This window comes from Mobula birostris, chromosome 5 (assembly GCF_030028105.1).
Source record: "Mobula birostris isolate sMobBir1 chromosome 5, sMobBir1.hap1, whole genome shotgun sequence".
Taxonomy (NCBI): Eukaryota; Metazoa; Chordata; class Chondrichthyes; order Myliobatiformes; family Myliobatidae; genus Mobula; species Mobula birostris.
The window spans coordinates 27,755,812-27,777,289 of record NC_092374.1 but is presented as its reverse complement, the minus strand read 5'-3'; the positions used below and the strand labels follow the sequence as shown (position 1 = coordinate 27,777,289).

Below are 21,478 nucleotides of genomic sequence, written 5' to 3'. Positions count from 1 at the left end.
ATTATAGCTCAAGGCCTTCGCACTGTTGTCATGAATAGTTCATGACACGCATCAATTGGAAATTAGGTAGGGAAGGTTACCTAATTGTACTCTGGCAGTGGAGGCTACGAGGTCAAATTCCAGGACAAGTTGTGAGGTGACTGAGATAAAGAAGGTTTCCTGAATTTGTCAGTGAGGATCCCCGTGTGGGTCTGAGATCCAGTGGACGCCAGAACGGGGCACTGCCCACACTCACCCAGATACTTTATGTCGAATCCCTTGGGTGGCTTCAGGGATCTTCTCACCCAGGCCTCCCTCAGCACCTCCAAATGCGACTCTTTGCCCTGGATCAGCAGGACGTGCTTGTCGATCCAGCCCAGGAAGAAAGCTTCCGAGATGGCGTCTGTCACCCGCTTGTTCCAAAAGTGCTGCATATTCTCCGCTTTGAAGTCGGCGAAGATCTCGTAGCCTGTGTGCTGTCGCTGCATCTTCTCGCTTGGCGCCACCGCGCTGGCCGCACCTGCCCAGGACAGCACGACGGCCAGCGAGTGAGGGGCTATCTGCAAAAACTTAGCCATCTTCTCTGGCATCGCAAGAAGCAAAATAAAACAATTCCCAGACACCGAGCAAGTCAATAGCGGGGCCAACAACGGTAAACTATTCGCAGAAGGCACCAGTCCCTGATGGGGAAAGATCCACACAGGTATGGGCGCTCTGCATCTCCCTTCACTGATGCTACGAGTTGTCGGGAACGAGCCCTGACTGGGGCGGCAGGTGAGTTGCGGCCGGCCGGAGGTGCGCACCGCAGGCGCAGTCGCCACCACAACCCCGTTCAGACTGTGAGCCGACGCTCCTGCAGCCGCACTCGTTGCTTGCAGTTCAGTCCGCAGTCAACAGGCTGCTAGCTGCGAGCACCCTCTAGCCTCACGCACTCTCCTCTCCTGGCTGAACATCGCATGGCTTTCCTCCCCACCCACTCCCCTGTCCACATCTCGCTCGGCCCTTCTTCACTCGCTGCTGGCCCGGGCTGCCAGGAACACCATTCTATATCGATAGCCCGTGCTGAGCCCAATTCACAACTTTCATTCCGGACCCTATCGCCCCCCACCCATAGCCACTCTTGGCTCATCTCGCAGCCACACCCTCGCTCTCTCTCCATTCATTCATTCCCCTTTCCCACCATTCCAAATTCGTATGCACTCTCTAACCGCTCCTCACTTCTTCCTTCTTCCCACCCGTTCGCTCTTTTTCCTTTCCCCATCCCCCTTTCCCCTTCCCCTGATCTCCCTTTCACTCCTCCTTCTCGCAACCCTTTCTTGCTTCCCTCCACTTTCCTCTCTTTCACCTTTCATCCCTGCCTTCACTCCTCCCCTCCCTCTTCTCTGCGTTTCCTCCTCCTTTTTCTGCCCTGCTTCATCCACCCATCCCTCTTCCGATCTCTATCCCGTGACTGCTGCCCAAATGACACCCAGCTCCCTCTGTTATACCCAAGAATAAGGTGTCAAATCCACATTCAACACCCTCCCTCAGCCTCTCATCCACATATACCCTCCACTACTGGCTCACTGATATACTGCACACCAGCTCCCTTTGTTAATTATGCTGCGGTTATATTCACCTGCAGTGAGGTGGCCAGGGAAAGGACTGATATAAACTGGTGCATTTGCACCATATTTGCCTGTAATAAATTTGCCACCCTGATATAGATGCAGATTTTATACAAGTTGGACAAATCAAGAATTGTTGCTATTTGGCCTTTTGCTGATAATGCAGTTCTTTCAGATGTCTCATGGCTGCTTTATGATGGTAACAGGTCTGCAGAATTGCATGCAACCTCCTCACAGAATTTAAATGGGAAAATAACCAGATCTTTTTTTTTCTCAACATGCGGTAAATTGTAGATTGAAGCCAAGACCCTTCTAATCTGAGAAATATGGCACATCCAGTTTGTGAACCCTTTACAAATTAAAACTTTGGGAACAGTGGAGGAAGTTAATGTGGTTTTCCACCTGAAACGTTAGCTCTGATTCTCTTTGCAAGTGACCTGCTGAGTATTTCTACCATTTTCTGTTTTAATTTCAGATTTCCTGCATCTTTAGTTGTGTTTGATTTTCAGTCCTGAATGAAGATTTTCAACCTTAAACATTAGCTCTGCTTCTCATTCAAAGATGCAGCCTGACCCACTGAGCATTTATAGCATTCCAGCAACAACCTTGCACTCAATGTCAGTAACATGAAGGAGCTGATTGGTGGCTTCAGAAAGTGTAGGACAAGGGGAACACAAACCAATCCTTATAGAGGGATCAGAAGTGGAGAGAGTGAGCAATTTCAAGTCCCTGGATGTCAAGATCTCTGAGGATCTAACCTGGTCCCAACATATTGATGCAACTATAAAGAAATCAGGCCAGTGGCTATATTTCGTTAGAAGTTTGAGGAGATATATTTTGTCACCAAAAACACTCAAACTTCTTACAGATATACTGTGGAGTGCATTCTGACAGACTGCATCACTGTCTGGTATGGGGGGAGGGGCTACTGAACAGGATCGAAAGAAGCTACAGAAAGTTGTAAGATTAGTCAGCTCCACCTTGGGTACTAGCCTCCATAGTATCTTATAGACATCCCTTAATCTCATGAGACCATGGATTTGTGCCTTGGAATGTTTCCAGGGAGCAGGCCTGGGCAAGGTTGTATTGGAAGATCAGCAGTTGCCCATGCTGCAAGTCTCCCCTCTCCACACCACCGATGTTGTCCAAGGGAAGAGCATTACGACCCATTCAGCATGGCACCGGTGTGGTTAAGTGTGTGGTTAAGTGCCTTGCTCAAGGACACACACGCTGCCTCAGCCAAGCCTCGAACTAGCGACCTTCAAATCACTAGATGAACGCCTTAACCACTCGGCCCCACGCCAACACGGAAGTATCTAAGACATCTTCAACCAGCGGTTTCTCAGAAAGGTGGCATCCATTATTAAGCACCCTCATCACCCAGGACATGCCCTCTTCTCATTGTTAACATCAGGAAGGAGGTACAGATGCTTGAAGGCATGCACTCAGTGATTTAGGAACAGCTTCTTCCCCTCTGCCATCGGATTCCTAAATGGACATTGAACCCATGAACAGTACCTCACTTTTATTATTTATATTTTTGCACTATTTTAATCAAACTATTTAATATATTTACTGTAATTGATGTATTTTTATCTATAGTATCAAGTATTGCATTGTACTGCTGCCATTATGTTAGAAATTTCACAACATATGCTAGTAATATTAAACCTGATTCTGATTCATTTTTTTGTTTAATTTCAGATTTCCGGCATCTTTAACTGTCTTTGATTTTCCATTCTGAACAAAGATATTCAACCTGGAACATCAGCTCTGTTTCTCTTCCCACAGGCTGACCTGCTAAATATTTAAAACATCTTCAATCTTAACTAAATTCATAGAGTCATTCAGTACAGAAAAAGACCCCTGGGCTCATCAAGTCTATGCCAGCCATTGACACCAATCCTGTTGTACTGTATTACTACTGTCCCCTTTGCTGATTACAAGATAGAAATAAATGTGTAATGAAACTCTCCTGCAATAGCGCTCTACTTCCCATCATCCGATCAATGGCAATTGTGCTGTTCCTGTCAGATAATGGCATTAAACCATCATGCTGCTTGGCTGATGAAGAAATGTAACACGCCTGTTATTCCAAGTAAGGTTAAATCATTTTGATTTGTTACAAATTACTTAAGTATTTAAATGATTTATAAACAAAGGAAGCCTTCATGATAAATGCTTTGATAGCTAGAAATAATTTAATGTGTACTCACATTTTTCTCATTAAATATTATTAATATTGGTAAAATGCTTGTTATTTTTGGTGATAAGAGTACCTCCCACCCCACTAGATAAAATGGAAGTGAGAAATTGTGTTATTTGTTTGTACACACAGTGTCCCCTTTATTGGGTATCTCCTGTACCTAATAAAGTGGGCACTGAGTGTATCTTTGTGGTCTTCTACTGCTGTAGCCCATCCACTTCAACGTGTTGTGTGTTCAGAGATGCTCTTTTACACAGCACTGTTGTAATGCATGGTTGGTAACTGTTGCTTTCCTGTCAGTCTGAACCAGCCTTGCCATTCTCCTCTGACTTCTCTCATTTACAAGGTGTTTTTGCCCACAGTACTGCTGCTCACTGGATTTTTTTTTTGTTTTTGCACCTTTCTCTGTAAACACTAGAGACTGTCCTGTGTGGAAACCCCAGGAGGTTAGCAGTTTCTGAGGTACTCAAACCACCCTGTCAAGCACCATGGTCAAGGTAGATCACATTGCTCACCTCTCTTCACCACTCAGATGTTTGGTTAAACAACAACAGAACCTCTTGACCATGTCTGCATGTTTTTATGCATTGGGTTGGTGCCACATGATTGGCTGATTAGATATTTGCATTAACGGACAGCTGTACCGAATAAAGTGGCCTCTGAGCATACAGACTTTTGCACAATTTGTCAGCCTCCTGTGGTGATGTGATAGCGCATTGGCTTGCACTCACAAATTTGAGCATATCATCTAGGCTGATATTTGTGTGATCCACTGATCTACTGATATAATGAACTTGGCAACCTTTGGCCAATTTTCCTTGTTCAAAGGACAAAGTGAAGTTTATTATCAGAGTACATACGTGTCACCACATACAATCCTGAAATTCTTTTTTTGTGGGCATACTTAGCAAATCCACAGGACACTAACTGTAAACATCAGGAACTGTAAACTATAAACACACTGCAAATGTAGATAGAAAAAAAGGGCAATAAATAATGAACTGGAAATAACAATATAAGAGTCTTTAAATGAGTGTAGCTATCCACTTTTGCTCAAGAACCTGATGGTTGAGGGGTAGTAGGAACATGAGAGCATGACTGGCCATTATTCGGCACATCAAGGGTGCGGCCGAAGAGCTTCGCTCGCCTTCGGGGGTCCAAGATTTCGTGGCTCTGGAAACGGGGGGATCGAAGGTTGATGTCCGGGCAGGAGATCGGTATGCCATGAGAGTCGGAAGATCTAAGACTGTGTGCCCAGAGACCTGAGGTCTTTGGGCACAGGGCTCAGAAAAAGCAACTCAACAGACTTTTAACATCATAAACCAGCGAGCTGTTTGTTATGTCTCCCCTCTCGCTGCTAAACGGAGACACCTCTTTCTCCTTTAGTAGGGAAAAAGAGAGTCTCTGGTATGTCATTGCATACCAGGTGAACAAGTAGTCTTTGGAGTACTTCAAGTTGCACGCTTGTGTGTTCAGTGGTGGGTGCCGATGCTTTTTTGTTGCTGGTGGGGGAGGGGGATCGTTGCTTGCTGCTGCTTAAGTGCGGGAGGGAGGTGTTGATGGGCGGTCTTTGGCGTTCTAACATTTAACTATCATTAATTTTTGGGGGCACTCCTCTGTTTTTCGTGGATGGTTGGAAGAAAAAGCATTTCAGGATGTATATTGTATACATTTCTCTGACATTAAATATACCATTGAAACCTTTGAACAGCAGCTTAAATATTTACTCACATTTATTCACACAAAAGCTAATTATATAAAAGAATTTCACGCAAAGTGCCCTAGTCTTGATAATTGCTAGTGTCACCCATCTTGTAAAGACACTGCCCAGAAGAAGGCAATGTCAAACCAGTTCTGTAGAAAAATTTGCCAAGAGCAATCATGTTCAGAGACCATGATTGCCCGTGTCATACGATGTAGCACATAATGATAATGCCCCAGTCTATTCAAATACAGAGAGGACAGGTCAGATAGAGACAAACCTTTCCATTGATGACCTGTAATATTAATTCACATTTGGACAATTAGTAGCATTATGACTTTTATTATGTACTGAATAGGTATATCCCTCTGTTAATTATGTCTAACAGTTTTACTTAGTACTCACACTTAAAGGAAGCATATTTTGAGCTTTGCATTTTATCGGCTTATCATAAGTGCTTCCAATTAAGAGCTGAAATGCAGGGAACATTAGAGAATTTGCATGCAACAAAGTGCCACAGAAAGCAGTCGGATCTGTTTCAGAGGCACTGATCATCAACAGATATTGGACAGAATAGCAGCAGACCTCCTTGAGATTTGGATGGTGTTGTGGATCTTTTGCATCAAACCAAGACTGTGGGAAGAATATTTGTTATTTGACTCTTCTTAAAAGGGCATTTTAATGCCTAATGAACAGATAACAAAGTAAAAATCTTCAAGATGTAACTGGACTGAAATAGATATTGATAAAATGATCTAATTTTGGGGGAAGATTCCTGCCACTGAGCCATGGCTGATATAATTCTAGTTGTTTTACTTTCTCCAAGGGGCTGAGATTCAAGCTTTGTAAATTTAAGTTGCAGTCTAATCAAAACAGCTAAAAATAGAAAGAAAAACTGTTCTTCTTTGCTGTTTCTAAATATATTCTTTGTAAACTTTCATGCTTCTTTTCTTCCTCATCTCTTGGTGGACACTTAACTTGCCCCACTTCGTTCCTAGAATCGCCATCTCCTTTCCTTCTCTTTGGCAATGCATTCCAAATCTCCAGCCATATCAATGTAAATATGAACTTGCACACTTGGGTGATCAAAGTGTTGGCAACACACATCAAAGTTGCTGGTGAACGCTGCAGGCCTGACAGCATCTCTAGGAAGAGGTACAGTCGATGTTTTGGGCCGAGACCCTTCGTCAGGACTAACTGAAAGAAGAGCTAGTAAGAGATTTGAAAAGTCTCTTACTAGCTCTTCTTTCAGTTCTTTTCCTTGCATGATCAAAGTGTTGGATGTTTTGGTCTCATGCTCACAGGACTCCAGAGCAGCTGATCAGCACATTATATAATATGTTCCTCTAGTCTAGTTCATGTTCAGGTCACCAAACCTAGATGTATATAACAAGATTGACAACAACCCATCTTCAAGTTAAAGGCTTCCTGTAATTGCAATATATTACTCTAGTCCATATGAGTAACACCAGCTCTGTCTCCCTTCAAGTATCACATAAAGGGACTGTGAGCTTGTAATGAATTATACAATTGAAGAAAAAGGAATTGCAATGAAGCAATGCCATTGTACATATAATTTCAGAATCAGAATCAGGTTTATTATCACCGGCATATGACTGGAAATTTGTTAACTTAGCAGCAGCAATTCAATGCAATACACAATATAGAAAAAAGAAGAAAAAAACAGAAAATAAAATAATAATAATAATAATAATAAAAAATAACTAAATCAATGACAGTATACGTATATTGACTAGATTAAAAATTGTGCAAAAAACAGAAATACTATATATTAAAAAGGTGAGGTGGTGTTCAGGGGTTCAATATCCATTTAGGAATCCGCTGGCAGAGGGGAAAAAGCTGTTCCTGAATTGCTGAGTGTGTGCCTTCAGGCTTCTGTACCTCCTACCTGATGGTAACAGTGAGAAAAGGGCATGCCCTGGGTGCTGGAGGTCCTTAATAAAGGACGCTGCCTTTCTGAGACACAGTTCTTGAAGATGTCCATTGTAGGCTAATACCCAAAGATGGAACCGACTAAACTTACAACCCTCTGCAGTTTCTTTCAGTCCTGTGCAGTACCCGCCCTCCCCGCCCCCCATACCAGACAGCGATGACTCTCCATGGTACATCTATAGAAGTTTTTTAGCGTATTTGTTGACATACCAAATCTCTTCTAATGAAATATTAACTGCTGTCTTGCCTTCTTTTTAACTGCATTGATATGTTGGCACCAGGTTAGATCCTCAGAGATCTTGACACCCAGGAACTTGAAACTGCCCACTCTCTCCACTTCTGATCCCTCTATGAGGATCGGTATGTGTTCCTTTGTCTTACCCTTCCTGAAGTCCACAATCAGCTCTTTCGTCTTACTGATGTTGAGTGTCAGGTTGTTGCTGCAGCACCATTCCACTAGTTGGCATATCTCACTCCTGTACACCCGCTCGTCGCCACCTGAGATTCTACCAACAATGGTTGTATTGTCAGCAAATTTATAGATGGTATTTGAGCTATGCCTAGCCACACAGTCATGTGTATATAGAGAGAGTAGAGCAGTCGGCTAAGCACACACCCCTGAGGTGCACAAGTGTTGATCGACAACGAGGAGGATATGTTATCACCAATTCGCACAGATTGTGGTCTTCCGGTTAGGAAGTCGATGATCCAATTGCGGAGGGAGGAGGTACAGTGGCCCAGTTTGTGCAACTTCTCAATCAGGATTGTGAGAACGATGGTATTAAATGCTGAGCTATAGTCAATGAACAGCATCCTGACACAGGTGTTTGTATTGTCCAGGTTGTCTAGCTGTGTGAAGAGCCATTGAGATTGCATCTTCCGTTGACCTATTGTGGCAATAGGCAAATTGCAATGGGTCCAGGTCCTTGCTGAGGCAGGAGTTCATTCTAATCATGACCAACCTCTCAAAGCATTTCATCACTGTAGATGTTTGTGCTACCAGGGGATAATCATTAAGGCAGCTCACATTATTCTTCTTAAGCACTGGTGAAATTGTTGCCTTTTTGAAGCAAGTGGGAACTTCCACCCATAGCAATCAGAGGTTGAAAATGTCCTTGAATACACCCACCAGTTGGTTGGCACAGATTTTCAGAGCCTTATCAGGTACTCCATCAGGACCTTCTGCCTTGCGAGGGTTCACTCTCTTTAAAGACAGTCTAACATCAGCTTCTGAGACACAGGGTTATCAGATGCAGCAGGGACCTTCACAGCTACAGTTGTATTCTCCCTTTCAAAGCAAATTTCAATAGTCAGTCAGCAAATGGGACTCTAGTAATGAATTAGTTAAATTTCATGGGTGCTAGTAGCAGTTTCTGTATTCAACAAAAGTAGAAACAGGAATTGTTTCTTCATTGATAGAGGTATTCATTTTCTCTTGGGGAAAGCATCCTGCTGGCAGTAAATTATGTACATACTGTTGATCTTTAGTCATTTTTTCTCCCACCATCCAGGCCATGCTCTCTTCTTGCTGCTACCATGGGAAGAAGGTACAGGAGCCTTAGGTCCCACAACAGCAGGTTTAAGTACAATAATTACCCTTCAACCTTCAGGTTCCTGAACTGGCGTGGATAACTTCACTCACCTCAACACTGAACTGATTCCACAACCTATGGACTCATTTTCAAGGACTCTACAACTCATGTTCTAAATGTTATTTATTTATTATTGTTATTGTATTCTTATTTTTTCTCAGCTTATTTTTATTATTATTTTTACTTTTTCTCAGCTCACGCTGGTTAAACCTGAGGAACGGGCACATCCTTTCTTCAATAAGATGGTGCTGGTGAACCTCTGCAACTTCTGGCTGGTGGCTAACGAAACAAGGATAAAAACTAAATACTTAGTTAACCACACTTTTTCTGGCAAATGATCATTGCAAGTAATAGTCTGTAACTTTGGATTTGGAGGCAATTTTAAGAGGCAGAACTGAAGCAAGGTGAGGCGGCAGGCTTGTTGCCAAGAGCATGGAAGAGTGTGAAAGGTTCCATCAGGCAGAACTGAAACCACAGGGGTCTAGGCCCCAGAGCATATCAACGCGGCAGAACCCAGTTTTGACTGAGCTATATAGGCCAAATCAAGGGAGTGAAGTCCACTGTATCCAAACAGCAGAACCCATTGTTCGTATGGAGATTTAAGCGCAGGGCCAGACTGAAAAGGTCAGGGTCGTGAGGAATGAGCCGGTTCAGACCATTGCTCGAAGCAGCAGAACCTGATGCTTGGATGCAGAGTTAAGCGCCAGGCCAGATTGAGATCAATGTGTCGGGGCCCGAGGTGAGGTATAGGTTCATTAAGATCGCTGCTCTATGACATTTACTTATCCCTGCGGTAAACGATGGGTTATGGACTCCCTTTGCGAACTTCAGTTCAGAAAAGCTATTTGCTTATGGTTACAGTTTGCATGATGTTTTTTTCCATTGTGCATTGGGTGTTTGACAGTATTTTTATGGGTTATTTTATTTTTTTATGGCCATGATGTGCTTTTATTCTCTGCACATTGGGTGTTGGACGGCCTTTTTTCAGGTTTGTTTTTGCGTTTCTTTGTCTCATGGCTGCCTGTTAGGAGACAAATCTCAAGATTGTGTACATACTTTGAAAATAAATGTACTTTGAAAACTGCTCAAGCACACATTTCTCCATTGCTAGGAACTTTTGAACTATTCTCATGGTGTTTACTGTTGTGGCTTTCTGGAGAATAATACTGCTATGTAAGCCTAATTGTTTAATGATGTTGTCTGGTGAATTTGGGATGATACCAGATGTAGATGTTACTATTGGGACAAGGTATACTCTGTTCATGTTCCCTAGTCTTTCAACTTCCTCTTTTAATTCAGTATATTTCTGGTGTTTTTCACTTCTGATTTCTGTATGTTATGTGTGTTTGGAATGGCTATGTCTATTAAGTAAGTTGTTCTTGCATGCTTATCCTGTAATTCTATATCTGGACAGTTATTATGGATTGTCCTATCTGTGATAATGGATTGGTCATAATATAGTTACTCTAAAACTGGATCAGGCTTGTATTTAATGTCAGGTATGGTGTCTTTTATGAGTTTGTATTTTAAAGCAAGATTTTGGTGATTGACGTTTGCCACTTGATTGGACCTGTGTAAGTAATCAAATGATTATTATTATTTGTTTTTCTATTTGTATTTACACAGTTTGCCATCTTTCACACATTGGTTGCATGTCTTTGTTTATATGTAGTTTTTCATTGATTCTATGGTGTTTCTTTGTATCTACTGCAAGTGCCCACAAGAAAATGAATATTGGGGTTGTATATGGTGACGTATACTGTACATACTTTGATAATATATTTACTTTGATTTTTTTTTACAGTGAAGGGACCTGTTCACCTAAACTGCATTGAGTGATTTGCCTGCCACAAGAGGGCATTACAATTCAATCACTTGGAGTCCAAATGACCATTGACCGACTGCCACAATGAAGATCATTAATGATCCAGTTTTGTTTTATGTTGTCAACCAAATTTGTTGTATGTAACCTTACAGTTTGTTTGCGCTAACTGAACCCACCATCCCAAAAGAATCTGAGAACGATACAACTTGGATTGTTTGTTGATATCAAAACTTTGTAATAGAGAAATAAAATCTGGCTCCATTAAAAGTGTCAGCTACCTGTCATGAATCAACTGCAGTGTCAACATTTGAAAAGACATTTCATTTCCAATTTCAAGCAACTCCAGAGAAAATGTCACTGTAAACTTTCCAATAAAATTATTTCACTTCAAAAATCTTTTCTAATATTATGTAGAGAGAAAATTTGATTTCTATCCATCAGAACTTTCATCATGGTATCTTTCCTCAGGCAGCATATTATGTAGTTCGTAAGGCTGCTGCTTCACAGCGAAGCAATGCTGGATTAACTGTCGCCGCTGCTGCTATTTGAGTGGACTCTGTACATTCGCCGTGACTGCAAAAGGTTTCCTCCAGGGGCTATGATTTCCTCCCACATCCCAAAAGTGCAGTTTGGTAGGTTAATTGCCCTGTGTTGTGCAGGTGAGCTGTAGAATCGGGGGGGGGGGATGATTGATGAGAACGCGGGGATAATAAAATGGGTTAGTATAGGATTAATGAAAATAGGTGCTTGATCACACAGTCGTTCTCCCAGAGAAATAGAACCAAGAACTAGAGGGCACGGTTTTAAACGGAGAGCGGAAGGATTTAAAAAAGACCCAAGGGGCAACTTCTTCAAGCGGAGGAATGTGAATATATGGAATCAACTACCAGAGAAAGTAATTGGGGAAGGTAGAATAACAATGTGTAAGAGATATTTGGATAAATACATGGATAGAAGGATATGGGCCAAACACAGGAAAGTGGAACTAGCTTAGATGGACACCTTGGTTGACGTAGATGAGTTTGTCCAAAGAGCCTGCTTCTATGTTGTATTACTCTGTGATGCTGTCACAAGCATGGACTTTGTGGGGTGACAGGTCTGTTTCTAGTCTCTGTAGGCCATTCTATACCATGTTTAATCACGTACATAATTTATTAACAAATCAAGATAATTTATTTAAACTGGGATTTATTGTACACTGAATTAATTTAATTTGTCAGTCTTTACATTTCAGTAACATCTTTAATGGTAGTCACTAATGGTAATGTCTTTCCATGACAACAACACAACTAATATTCTGTAGAGAGAAAATTTGATTTCTATCCATCAGAACATTCATCATGGTATCTTTTCTCAGGCAGCATATTGTGTAGTTTACACATTATCAGATGTGGTTCATCCAATTGTATTCTTTCTGCTGAAACTGGAGGTTAAGAATTTAGGTCTTATTTGTAGTACTTCAACACTTGATGACATACTTATCCAATGAGAAATGAAGTTTCACTGTCAAATAAGGTGTTGAACTAAGGTTCTTCCTCCTCTCTTACAAGACCTTAAAAAATCTTATGACAATGTTTCAAAGAAAAGCAGTGGACCTTTCAGTAATGGCCAATATTGATCAACTTTACTTTAGAATGGATTATATGTTTGCCATCTTTTTATTGTGCACACACTGGCAATAGTAACTATGGTTCAGAAGTCTCTTTGAAGTGTTCTGAGCTATCCAGGGAAAAAAAACATGAAATGTGTTACATAAGACCAAATTTTTCTTTAATTCCACTCATTCATAAACTAATTATTATTACGAGAATGACTCAATATAACACAAATAACCTTGCCAAAAACAGGAAGGTGAAAGATATTTACAGGTGGAACTTTGGCAATTTGTGGGCTAGACTGTGCAGTCCACAGTTTTCTAAAAGATTGTATCAGATTCACAGTGAGATGTATCTTGGAATTGGGCCTTTTGGCCCACCAAGTCTGTGCCAACTACCAACCAACCATTTACACTAATTCCATATTTATAATTTTGCATATTAATATCAATGCTCTCCAGATTCTATGCCTTACTGAGGAGAACTGTTTGTGTGAGTAGGTGGGTGGGAAAGAGGAAGGGGGATCATTCTATTGTTGATGTTGTGTTACTGTTGCTTGTGTTGTTCTGCTGAACATTGTTGCCATGCTACGTTGGAACCGATATATGTGGGGCCACTTCAGGCTGCCCCAAGCATATACTTAGGTTGTGTTGGTTGTTCATGCAAATGACACATTTCACTGTATGCTTTGATGTACATGTGATAAATAAATGCATCTGATTCTGAATTTACAGCAGGCAATTTACTAGCCCACACATCCTTGGGATGTTGAATGAAACTAGAGCACCCAGAGGAAACCCACTCACCACTCGGTGAACATACAAGGTCAGGATTGAATTTGTGTCTCTACTGCTGTGAGGCAGCAGCTCTACTAGTTACCTATTAATGTAAAAGTAGGAATTTCTAAAGGTAAATGGTTGATATGGGTGAGAGAATGCGAGTTATGCAGAATAAAAGGTATGCCTATGTATTAGTTTAACTTTAGTTTATAATTAATGCTTGTATCTGAGCAACACTATATCATGTTGAAATATCTACACTTAAAATACTTTATTTTTAATTTTAAAGGTTTATCTTTCTTCCTAAACAGAATAATTTTATAACTGGTAAGAGCTACAGTGCATACATCACCAACTGACATTGTAGTGTCAAGATTCATGCCAAAGGCTCTAATTAACAGAATTGTATTTCTCCTTCCCCCTGTATAGATTGACACACAGATCATCAAGCTGATCTCAGATAAACGTTCACTTTCTTTGATCTCTGCAGTACATACTGTATATATATTAAACATAATACATTGTAATCTGACAACTTCCACTAATTGATGTGCGTTGGTTTTTGTATGAAAAAAAAATGAATGTTAAGTTTACGACCAAAAACAAAAAATGCTGGAAATACTCAGCAGTTCATGGAGGAAATGGAAATGGGGTTAATTTTGAGGTGAAAGACTCTCTGGGTAGAGAGAAAAAAAGTTGCAGAGAGGTTGGGGTGGTATGGATAGGACAAACAGAATATTGCTGATAGACTGAGGCCAAGTGGGGTGGGGGCATAAAGGTCATCTTATCATTTGGTGGAAGGAAGAAAGTGAACAGAAGCTGTAATATTGAGGCAGTTGGAGAAAGAAAGAGATGCACCATATAAACATTCTGCCTGGTTGCATACAGCTTGGTCTGGCAACTGCTTTATACATGACCACTAGAAACCGCAGAGAGTTGTGGACATAGCTCAATAGGCATCCGTTAGTCTCATGAGACCATGGATTTGCGCCTTGGAAAGTTGCCCATGCTGCAAATCTCCCCTCTCCACGCCACCCATGTTGTCCAAGGGAAGGGCACTAGGGCCAATACAGCTTGGCACCGGTGTGGTCGCAGAGCAATGTGTGGTTAAGTGCCTTGCTCAAGGACACAACACGCTGCTTCAGCTGAGGCTCGAACTAGCGACCTTCAGATCACTAGACCGACGCCTTAACCACTTGGCCACATGCCAACATGGACATCGCTCAGTACGTCCCGGAACAGAAGCTCTAGGTCACTTCCATGCTTGGTTTCCCCAGTGTAGACGAGTACACATCGTAAGCACTGAATACAGTACATTAGATTGGAAGAAAGGAAAATGAATTGCAGCAGCATGCAAGGGAGTTTTTTTTGTGGAAGTTACCAGGAAAGTTGGTGAAGGCAAGGCAGTGGATGTTGTCTACATGGAGAGGGTCCTGCATGGGAGGTTGGTCAAGAAGGTTCAGTGGCTTGGCACTCAGGATGAGGTAGTAAATTAGATTAGACATTGGCTTTGCAGGAGAAGCCAGGGAGTGATAGTAGATGATTGCCTCTCTGACTGGAGGTTGGTGACTAGTGGTGTGCCACAGGGATCGGTGCTAGGTCCAGTGTTGTTTGCCATCTATATCAACAACTTATGTAGATAATGTAGTAAACTGGATCAGAAATTTTACAGATGACATCAAGATGGAGGTTGTAGTGGTCAGTGAGGAAGGCTATCAAAGCTTGCAGTGGGATTTGGACCAGTTGGAATAAGGGCTGAAAATAGCAGATGAAATTTAATGCAGATAAGTGTGAGATGTTGCACTCTTGGAGGACAAACCAGGGTAGGGCTTACATGATGAGTGGTAGGGCACTGAGGAGTGGAGTAGAACAGAGAGATCTGGGAATACAGATCTATAATTCATTGAAAGTGGCATCACAGGTAAGTAGGGTCATAAAGAAGGCTTTTGGCACATTGGCTTTCATAAGTCAAAGTTTTGAGTGCAAGAGTTGGGATGTTATGTTGAAGTTGTTTAAGATGTTGGTGAGGCCTATGGCTTGGAAGGCTTCTTGCATCACTGGATGGTGGGAAGGAAAGTGATGAAAGGATAGCTCTATCATTTCCTGTAGTTCCATGCGGGAAGGTGCCCTGTGAAGGGAAGTGGTTGCTGGTAACAGAAGAACAGACAAAGGAGCATAGAGTGATCTCTACATGGAGTACAGAAGATGTGATTGGAGACAGAATCTTGTAGAAGCTGGTGGAAATTGTGAATGATGAATTGTTAAGTGTAGATGTTAGTGGAGTGAAGGACAGAACCAAAGGAACTCTGGCCCTGAAAAGGAGGTAGCAGAAGTGTGGAAAATAAATAAGCTGGGTCAAGGGCCCTGTCTACAATGAAAGAGAAATAATCAGTATTTGGTTATCCATTACACCCAACAATGACAGGATACTTGTGCAGTAGAGTTTTAAAGTTAGGAGGTTGTTGCACTGGGACAGTTCCGCTCTCTCGACCTAAGAAATCCGGAAACACTGGTAAGAGCAGTCGTCACAAATGGGGTCTTCCTTGGTTGCAGTGAATGACTATGTCTTCTGTGCCTCACTGACCAGTCCACACTCTTTTGTCGCTGCTGTCATCAGGTAGAAGGTACAAATGCCTCAGGTCTCGCACCACCAGGTTCAAGAACAGTTACAACCCCTCAGCCATCAGGCTCTTGAACAAAAGAGGATAACTACACTCGTTCTATTTCTGCTGTTCCCACAACCAATGATCTCACTTAAAAGAAGTGACATAGGGTCAGAGAATGTCAGATCTTCATGGGTGGAGTTAAGAAACTGCAAGGGTAAACAAAAAACCATTATGGGAATCATATGTAGGCCTCCAAATAGTAGATATGGGGTTGAGATTGCAGAGGGAGCTGGAAAGGGCATATAATAAGGGTAATGACACAATTGTAATGGGGGACTTCAATATGCAAGAGGATTGGGAAAATCAAGTTGGTGTCGGATCGTAAGAGAGAGAATTTGTTGAATGCCTATGAGATGGCTTGTTAGAGCAACTTGTGCTCGAGCCTACTAGAGGAAAAGCTATCTTAGATTCGGTGTTGTGTAATAACACAGATTTTATCAAGTCAGCTTAATGTAAAGGAACCCTTAGGAGGCAGTGATCATAATATGATTGAACTCATACTGAAATTTGAGAGAGAGAAGCCTAAATCACATGTATCAGTATCGCAATGGAATAAAGGAAATTACAGAGACATGAGAGAGGAGCTTGCTCAGATGGATTGGAGGGGGATACTTGGTGGGGATGATGCCAGAACATAGGTGGCTGAAGTTTCTGGGAACAGTTCACAAGGCACAGGTTAGATATGTCCCACAGAAGAAGTTGTTCTCAAATGGCAGGGCTAGGCAACTGTGGCTGACAGGGGAAACTAAGGACTGCATAAAAGCCAAGGAAAGGGCATATAAGGTAGCAAAAGTGAATGGGGAGATGGATGATTGGGAAGCTTTCAAAATCCAACAAAAGGCTATAAGGGAAAAGATGAAATATGAGGGCAAACTAGCAAATAATATAAAGCAGGATACAAAAAGTTTTTATAGTTATTTAAAGAGTTGATATTGGACCACTGGAAAATGAAGCTGGTGAGATAGTAATGGAAGACAAAGAAATGGCAGATGAATTTAATAAGTACTTTGCTTCAGTCCTTACTGTGGAAGCCAATAGCTGTATGCCAGAAGGTCGTGAGTGTCAGGGAGCAGGAGTGAGTGTTATTACTTTTACAAAAGAAAAAGTGCTAGGCAAACTGAAAAGTCATAAGGTGGATATGTCACCTGGACCAGATGGACTACATCCTAGAGCCCTGAGAGAGGTTGCTGAAGAGATAGTGGATGCATTGGTCATGATTTCTCAAGAATCACTTGATTCTGGTATGGTCACAGAGAACTGGAAAATTGCAAATGCCACTCTTTAAAAAGGGAGGAAGACAAAAGGGAGGAATTTATAGGCCAGTTAGGCTAATCTGAGTGGTTGGGAAAATTTTTGAACAGAATAATGTATACAAAGATTCCTGATTTAAGAAATCTTGCGCTTTGTACAGTGTTGCAATAGATTTTGACATTTTTGCTTTGACATAATTTATGTGGTTTCTAGCTTAGTTTATTATCTATTACCACTCCTAAAAATTTGTTTCAGGTACTTTATCAATTTCAACATCATTTATTCTGTTTACTAAATGAGTTTGCTACACGATTTGGGAAAATGTTGGAGTCCATTATTAAGGGACAAGGTTTTGGGGTACTTGGAAACTAATGATAAAATAAGTCAAAGTCAGCATGGTTTCCATCAAGGGAAATCTTGCCTGGCAAATCTGTTAGAGTTCTTCGAGGAAGTATTGTCTATTGTCTATTGTCTATAAGTAACAAGAAGAGCAGATAAAGGAGAGGCAGTGGATGTCATTTACTTAGATTTTCAGAATGCATTTGATAAGGTGCCTCACATGAGGTTGCTGAACATGATAAAATCCTATGGTGTACCAGGAAAGATATTGGCATAGATAGAGGAATAGCTGACAGGCAGGAGGCAGTGAGTGGGAATAAAGGGAGCCTTTTCTGGTTGGCTGCCAGTGACTAGTGGTGTTCCACAGTGGTCAGTATTGGGACCGCTACTTTTCACATTGTTTGTCAATGATTTAGATAGTGTAATTGCTGGCTTTGTGGCAAAGTTTGCAGATGATATGAAGATAGGTGGAGGGGTAGGTAGTGCTGAGAAAGGCAATGCGATTGCAGCAGGACTTAGACAACTTTGGAAGAATGGACAAAAAAGTGGTAGATGGAATACAGCTTTGGGAAATGTATGATAACGCATTTTGGTAAAAGGAACAATAGTGCAGACTATTATCTAAATGAGGAGAAAATTCAAACATCAAAAGTGCAAGGGGACTTAGGAGTCCTCGTGCAAGACTCCTGGAAGGTTAATTCGAAGGTTGAGTCTGTGGTAATGAAAGCAAATGCAATGTTGGCATTTATTTCAAGGGGAATAGAATATAAAAACAAGGAGATAATGCTGAAGTTTATAAGACACTAGTCAGGCCACACTTGAGTATTGTCAACAGTTTTGAGAGAGTCCAGAGGAGGTTCATGAGGATGATTCCAGGAATGAAGTGGTTAACATATGAGGACTGTTTGGCAGCTTTGGGCCTGTACTCACTGGAATTTAGAAGAATGCATGGGGATTTCGTTGAAACCTATCAAATGTTGAAAGGACTAGATAAGGTGGATGTGGAGAGATGTTTCCTCTGGTGGAGGTATCCAGAACTAGAGGGTACACCCTCAAAATTGAGGGGTAACCTTTTAGAACCCTAAGTAAGGAGGAATTTGTTTAGCCAAAGAATGGTGAATCTATGAAATGCTCTGCCACAGACTGCAGCGGAAGCCATGTCTTTGGGTATATTCAAAGCAGAAGTTGACAGAGTGCTGATTGGCTGGGCTATCGAGGGATATGGTGAGAGAGCAGGTGTATGGGGTTGAATGGGATCCGGGATCGGCCATGATGAAATGGCGGAACAGACTCGGTCTGAATGGCCTAATTCTGCTCCAACGTCTCATGGTCTTATGGGCTCTTTATCTTGTACTTCATGTTCTTTATTTATATTTGCATTTGTATGGTTCGTTGTTCATTGATCCTGTTTACAGTTACTGTTCTATAGGTTTGCAGAACATGCCCACGGAAAGAAGAATCTCTGGGTTGTGTGTGGTGGCATGTATGTTCTCTGATAAAAATTTTACTTTGAATGTTGAACTTTACTATCTCCTTCGCTCTCTATGAAAGAGAACTGCCTTCCTGGACGTTATATTTCACTTTTGATTTCATCTGCCCAGTCCGCTGGAGCAGGCTTCATATGCCAGGATAGGCATGTCCCTATCTTACTGGGGTACAAAGCCTGCTGCTACTCTCAACTGGTTTAGCCCGCCTGTCAACGTGGTGTACCTGGGGGTGGCATGCAAAGAGCTATTTGGAACCACAGGTGAGAACCAGTACGTTCCAGAGGTGAGTGAGCTGCCCCAGAACGGATATGACAAGCCCCTTCACCAGAGGTGCTACCCCCCACCCCCCGGACACCCCGGATAATCGATCATTGGTTTATTATTGGCACACGTACCAAGATACGGTGAAAATCTTTGTTTTGCATGCCATCCATACAAGTCACTTCATGATATAAGTACGTTGAGGTAGAGCAAGGGAAAAGCATTAACACAATGCAGAATATAGAGTTACAGTTACAGAGAAAGTGATTGATTGAATGAATGAATGAAATTTACTTCGGTCGGTACAAGCATAACAAAAAGCATCATTTTCAACGATGATTTCATAAAAATGATTTCATAGGACAAAATTACAACAAAAAAAACATAGATATTCTTTAAAACAGATCAAAAGTATGTAGGCTGAAGCTACAGCTTATTACGCCTACCCCTCTTACTTATACAACAACATATTTGGCATCAATCATCTCATCAAATCAAAAAATTCCATAAACTTTTAACATAAAATCCAATTCCAAGCATCACTTATTTACATTACTCCCATTCATTTTAAATCATGTATTTTATATTTGTTCATTAAATTATTTTTAAATAATTTTTTAAACTTGTTAAGTGTGGTGAATGTTTTTAAAATTATCACTACAACTGCTCCATAGATTCACCCCTCTGACTGAAATACAATAATTTTTTACATTTGTTCTTATCCTTTGTTTTTAAGTATACATGTTCCTCTCAATCATGTTGACTTTCTCTCATTTTAAACAACCTTTGGATACTTTGTGGTAGCTGTCCATTTTTTACTTTATACATAATTTATATTATTTTAAAATCTATGAAATCTCTGAATTTTAAAGTGTTTAGTTGAATAAATAGTGGATTGGTTGGCTCATAGTAACTTCTCTTATTTACAATTCATATGACTTTCTTTTGGAGTAGAAAAATGGAGTTTGTATTTGTTTTGTATGTATTTCCCCATACCTCTACATAGTAAGTCATGTATGGGACTATAAGTGAACAGAATAATGTATACAAAGATTCCTGATTTAAGAAATCTTGTGCTTTGTACAGTGTTGCAGTAGATTTTGACATTTTTGCTTTGACATAATTTATATGTGGTTTCCAGCTTAATTTATTATCTATTACCACTCCTAAAAATTTGTTTCAGATCCTTTATCAATTTCAACATCATTTATTCTGTTTACTATATGAGTTTGGTACATGATTTCCAAATATTATGAGTTTAGTTTTACTTAGATTCAGTGATAATTTGTTAGTATCAAACCATTTCTTTATAATTTTTAGTTTTCGCCACTGTATCCAAAAGTTGTTTCAGATGTTCCCCACTACAAAATATAGTGGTATCATCAGCAAATAATATACATTTTAATGTCTGAGAGACCATACAGATATTGTTTATATACAAAATGAACAGCAATGGACCAAGCACTGAACCTTGTGGAACCCTTCAAGTTACCCTCAAAAGTTTTGAATTCGAGTTGTTTATATGTACATACTGATACCTGTCTTCCAAATAACTACTTAACCAGTCATGTGCCACCCCTTTAATACCATTACTTTCTAATTTTGTTAATAATAATTTATGGTCAATGGTGTCAAGTGCTTTTTTTAGATCAAGGAATATTCCCACTGTGTATTCATTTCTTTCTATAGCATTTGATATTTCTTCTCCAAAAGCTATTAATGCTATTGTGGTGGTTTTGTTTTTTTCTGAAACCATACTGCTGTTCACAGAATATATTATGTTTTGTTATGAAATCCTTTAACCTTCTTACAAATATTTTTTCAACATTTTGGAAAACTGTGAGAGCAAAGAAACTGGTCTATAATTTAAAAATACATGTTTATCTCCAGCTTTGTATATTGGAATGACCTTGGCTATTTTCATTTTATTGGGAAATTTTCCAGCAACCAAAGACTGATTACAAATATGAGTCAGTGGTTTCACAACACAGTCAATGAATTTTTTAATTAAATACATACCATATCCTTTCCAATCTGTTGATTTCTTGCTCCCTGATTTATATACTATACAGGTATTAATTATTTCTTTTTCCTCAGTTACTCTAATAAACATAATGTAAGTGTTTATATTGATAATATTACTATTTACTCCATCTTTATTGCTGGGTTCAGTAATTGATTTAGCTAATTTAGTTCCCACATTAACAAAGAAATCATTAAACCTATCTGCAACCAA

General features: G+C 40.6%; 1 protein-coding gene and 1 long non-coding RNA gene across 3 annotated transcripts in view; one reads left to right on the top strand and one right to left on the bottom strand.

Moving 5' to 3' along the window:
- The window catches only part of LOC140197579 (storkhead-box protein 2-like), a 332,737-nt gene extending 331,862 nt beyond the window's left edge, over window positions 1–875 (bottom strand). The window contains exon 1 of one of the 2 annotated variants that reach the window (XM_072257716.1): window positions 236–875. In XM_072257716.1, coding sequence (XP_072113817.1) covers window positions 236–569 — 334 coding nt within the window. In that variant the 5' untranslated portion in view covers window positions 570–875. The remainder of the gene's footprint in view (window positions 1–235) is intronic. The other variant, XM_072257718.1, reaches the window with a different exon arrangement.
- On the top strand, window positions 136–11,215 carry LOC140197580 (uncharacterized). Its single transcript, XR_011885969.1, has 3 exons — window positions 136–682; window positions 3,291–3,684; window positions 10,844–11,215. It is a non-coding gene; the product is annotated as an uncharacterized lncRNA (long non-coding RNA).
- The last annotated feature ends 10,263 nt before the right edge of the window (window positions 11,216–21,478 follow it).